Source organism: Merops nubicus, unplaced genomic scaffold, assembly GCF_000691845.1.
Source record: "Merops nubicus isolate BGI_N331 unplaced genomic scaffold, ASM69184v1 scaffold37716, whole genome shotgun sequence".
In the NCBI taxonomy this organism is placed as follows: Eukaryota; Metazoa; Chordata; class Aves; order Coraciiformes; family Meropidae; genus Merops; species Merops nubicus.
Genome location: NW_008617635.1, coordinates 1 through 5,172, shown reverse-complemented (window position 1 = coordinate 5,172; position 5,172 = coordinate 1). Strand labels below are relative to the sequence as shown.

The following is a 5,172-nucleotide window of genomic DNA, read 5'->3' as shown; positions in this document are numbered from 1 at the left end:
TCCTGCTGAGGAACTGCCAGAGACAAGGTCTGAGCAGACAAAGCATTTTGCACGTGTTTTTGGCTTAGGCAAGCCTTATATTTCTCTCAATGTTTTTGGATGCCTATGAAACGCTCCTGGAGTCCAAAATAAACACCATCTTGTAATGGCAGAATACCAAATGCTGCTAATGAAAAGCAAAGCAAAACAACCTGAATAGAACAGTTTACTACACATCTTCCTAGTTTCAAATAAACAGATTTTTTTCTTTTTACTCCTCTCATTTGATCCCTTTATATTTCTTTGACAATCAGGCTGACCTCTCACAGTTTGTGCTTAAAGCACATAACCTGTTCTTATACCTCTGTGCAACATTTCATATTGGCTGGCTTTAGGTCTTTCAATGCAGAGAAGTCAACGTGCCTGGGCACACAGAGCCTTAGGAAAGAGGTGTACAGTAAATTTAGGCAGGGCACATCAGGGCCTTATTTGCAATGAATAAGAAATATTCATGTAGGACAGAATATAAATTTGATTTCAAAGGCAAAGGGATCTCTATAGGCAGATGACATACTTCAAGAAGATAGGTAGGTTACTGATATCTGTGGCAATATTTTGGACTAATATTCAAAGAGAAAACTTACAGCAATTGATATTCAGAGTGAAAACTTGAACAGCAGGACAAATATAGCAAGGTGTAAAGTATCGTCATCAGTTTAATAACTGTCATAATTGAGCTTCCATCAGGATAGTGCTGGACAAGCAACTAAAACATTCTTATAGAAAAAGTTCCCCCAAAATTAAAAAATCTCCAACACCACCTCCTACAGGTCTGAGAGCCTGCAGGACATGCTAGAGGTGGCCAAAACAGAGATGGTCGTCTGTAAGCAATAAAGGTTTCACGTAGCCTGTGGGCCACACTCTGGGGACCCTTTCTTTACCATGTGCCTTTATGAAAGAACATTCCTTTTATTTGTCTGCATTGAAAGAGGCTTCAGGCCATGCCTGATGTCTTCCTTTAAAGTTAGATAAAGACATCTGCTGAATACTTACATCAACTACAGATATATGGAAATTGTTATGCTATTATGATTAGGCCAAAAATGAAGTGAACAAAGTAACAAACACAGAAACGTTTATGATTTCAGTCAGATAAACAGGAGACCTCTAGACACTTCATAAGATTTCCTTATCCTTTCCAGCACAAGGTTCTGAATGAAAAACTGTTATCCTAACTTTAAAATGTCTTCAGTGATGACAGAGCCAGGGTAGATGCAAGGATTTGCAGAGTAGCTATAGATATCCTAATGAAAGCACCTAGCAGTCACAACTTTGTACCATCACAAAAATACCAGGATATACTAGAAGATAGCCCATCTTCTATAAATTACTAGCTTCTAAGGGTAAGAGATACTCCAGTTTATACCCATTCACTATCTGACAGGATAATACTATTTCTCTTATCCTATTCTCTCAAGCAGAAAAAGAAATTAAATACTGTGCACATCCTTTTTTTATCAACTACCCTAATGCCTACATAAATGCAGTGTGCACCATATTTCAAATAATATTTTTGTGTAGCAACATACAACACACATATGATAAGCAGCTATGAACCTTCTATCTATTAAATATGCAATTACTTACAGGAATGTTGATGAAAACAGTATCAAACTCTGATGCTGACAGAAACCTTTTCAATGGCACCATGAAAAACTGCAAGGAAAAGAAAATTATATATACATCGACAGTGGTATTTTCTAGACTGTTATAAAAACACATGTAAGAATTCTCTAAGTAGTATCTTACTTTCTCTATTGATTCGAGAGTTTCCGTGTATTTCTCTTCAGTTTGCTTTATTTCAGCAAGACAACAGCTTCTTATGTCATTTTCAGTATATTTCTGCAATTACAATGGAGTCAAGTTTAAAGTCATTAAAAGGCACCTAATGGATAACAAATGTATTTATTTGTTTAGAATTAAGCAATTAGGATAACTGCTTCCTGAAATTTTCTGAGTACTACAGCTTCCAAAGATGATAGCAATAACCAAGAATATTTTAATGTTCAATTAGCTGATGACTTTAAGAGTTTTACTAAAATTCAGCATCAAAGGAATATTATGAAAAGTTAATGTTTAGACATAAAACTCTGAACTCTCTGCATATACTTCAGAAGCTAAAATACAAGGTCACATTTCATTTACAACCAGACTGAGAAATCTTATTTAAAATACTCAGCAGTTAATAATTCCATTAAACCTAATGGGGCTAAATCATGTAAGTAATTTTGCATTGCCATAAATATGGGATTCAGTCTAATCCCTGCACTTATTTATAGTTTTTCCCCTTTTAGTTCTTAAGGGGAGTTTTCTCTTCAGACATGATCCGAGTACATCCTCGAATCAGGAAGTGACCTCTAAGTTCAGCTCTTGCATACGTATGCGCGTGTCTTCAGTGAGACCCTGGGATTTTTCCATGTAAATCATCAGACTCATAGGAAATCGAAGTCATTATCAGCACAGGACTCTATAAAAATAGTTTACAAGCACTCTTACTGAAGATCAGGTTTACAGCAGTACAGCTTCAGCCACTTGCAAATCTGATTTCAAATAAAAGAGTAAATAGGTGGAAGAAGATACAGAAGCATCCATGTCAAGCAAGATTTAAAACATATGGAGACATACAGGTCAGCTTGGAGACCTGATACAGTAATCGGATAGACACAGTTAAAAACAAGTAATTGATTCAAAACGTTTTCTCCAGACCCAACAATAAGCAATGTCTTAATAAGCAATAGTACTATCACATCCTTTCTGAAGCCTTTTTATCAGTTTGTAACATCCTTCCAAAGCATCCCTCAAGCAAATCCTTGACTGTATCCCACCTTTCTCACACCACACAGGGAATCCACATACTGCACGTAATAGACCTGATGACTAGATATTTCTCAAATACAGGGGGAGTCAGAGCTAGAAATTTAGTACTATGATTCTTTCCATTCAGGAAAAGACTTTTCACTTTTGAATAAAAGACTTATATCCTCCAGGAACAGCAAAACATTTAGACTGTGTTTTTAACAATTAGCTCTTAGCATGCCCAAGAGCTAGACTCCTTCCAGTCCCTCTCTCTGCTATGTCTACTCAACACACCTGCTAAGCAGACCACAGCAAATAGCAAGCCTCTCTTAAACTGCCCATGAGCCACGAACAGCTCCTATGATACTGCTTGGCAACCTGTCAAGAGTGAGAAATTAATTCCTACCACTTAAACCAGATGCCAAGTTACAGGTCATACAGGCACACAAAGCTTTGCACTGTTTGCATTTCTGTTTGCTGTTTTGACCCATCTCCTTTACCCCTCTCCCTGTTTGTCTCCATGTGACTCCACACAAGCAGCTCCTGCAACTGGAACACGGCTTCTAACTCTCAACTACCAGGTGCCAAGTTATCTCAGAAATTACTGTTTAAAACCCAACTAGTTGAGTTCCTAAATTTCCCACAGCACTGAAGTGTCACCCTTACCAGCTGCAGACAGAATTAACCATTTTTTGATGAGCATCATCTTATTATCAGCCTCATCTCAAAATCTATCATTTATTCCCAGATTCTTTGGCAGGGGAAGCGGGGTATGGTCACAATTAACCATAGTCAATTTATCTCAGTAAAGTATTAGAATTTCACATTTTACAGATTTTTAAGCTATGTTTCACCTTTACCTTTGTGAGCTCAATAGTATTCAAATTGCTTGTGGTATTGCACCAATACAAAAGTTGTTGTACCAAACACAAGTTTGTAGCCGTTTGCAAAATGTGGGTGGTTGTTTTTCACCAACTCTCATATGAGCAGTGCAAACAAAATCTTGGGATGTAGCTTAAAACCATTTACTTCAGGTTTGGGCTCACCTAATCCATTCATAAAAACATTTTTGGCAGAAATCAATGTATCAATTTTCTATCTGTACCACAAATGTCCTGAATTTGAGTGCAATGAGCAAAAAGAGAGAGGAAATAAGAAATAATGTAGAAATAGCAGTAAAAGTGAAAAAAATTGCCTTTGAAGGTCTGGTGCCACCAGAGAAAATTTTAGCAGAACCGTTCACTTCACGAGACGACAATAAAATGAAGGATGAGGGAAGTGCAAAGCATTTTCATTGCTATTGGAGGCTCCGAAAAGTATTGGGTTCATCTAAAAACCTACCTGAAGATGGTCCTATGGTAGTGTTTTCATATGCAAAGAATTCTCATGTAGGACTCAAATGAAATAACTACACAAAATCACCATGTTGGCATACAGTGTATTTATAAACCGGAAAGGAAATCATCACAAATGAGAAATAATCACCACATTCAAGAAAGCTGTCACAGCAAAACAATATAATGTCTCCATTAATTATATGTTGTGGAAAAAAAAATATTTTGCTGTACTGTGTTATCAATTTTCATTTACTTTCTATCAGGAAAAAAAAAAAAAAGTCTTTTTAATCTGAAGTACCTAGGCTGAGATGCAACTAAAATTAAAACATGAGAGTTGTGACTCCTATATTAATCATTTGCTAGAAACACAGATATACAAGAGTGACATTTGCAACAGGAAAGAATCAGAGAAAGTTTACACACTACCAACTGCCAGAGATCACCAACTGCTACGGTTGAAGGAAAAAAAAAAAAAAAGCAGCTACCCACACTTATTATGTAAAACCCAAAAGTTAATGTATTTTGAGTTCCAGTGTAAAATAAAAACTCAAAACAGGATCACAGTAAAGATTTCCTATGATTTGAACACTATTCTAAAACATCCTGCCTACGAGTGAACGTGACTTCATTAGATATAAAAATGTTATTTCAAGTCAGTTTATTTGCCTTTCATTGAGTAAGCTAGGCATCAGGAGATAAACAAAATAAAGAAAATGTTAAAAACGAAGGTAACTTTCTGCTTATCTCTTGATTTACATGCATTATCTGCAGCATTTTGTCTTAACAGAAAAACAGGCTTGAAAACAATATTGTTCCACTCAAAACAATTGAGATTATCTCCTATACTTCTACTGAAGAAGCAAAAAAAGGAAAAAAAACCCACACCCATAGCAAAAACAAAAAATAAAGATCTTTAGAATTCCTCACTTCTTCATATAACTATATTACTAAAAAGCAATACAGAAAAGCAGAGGGAGAAACATGGGTTTCATGGGTGGAC

At 36.1% G+C, this 5,172-nt stretch overlaps 1 protein-coding gene across 1 annotated transcript in view; it reads right to left on the bottom strand.

Annotated features, from left to right (window-relative positions):
* LOC103775742 (guanine nucleotide exchange factor VAV3-like) overlaps nucleotides 1-1,881 on the bottom strand; it is a gene marked incomplete at both ends in the record, with an annotated part of 32,622 nt that extends 30,741 nt beyond the window's left edge. The window contains 2 exons of the mRNA XM_008943216.1: nucleotides 1,627-1,695; nucleotides 1,789-1,881. Coding sequence (XP_008941464.1) covers nucleotides 1,627-1,695; nucleotides 1,789-1,881 — 162 coding nt within the window. The remainder of the gene's footprint in view (nucleotides 1-1,626; nucleotides 1,696-1,788) is intronic.
* Nucleotides 1,882-5,172: the final 3,291 nt, after the last annotated feature.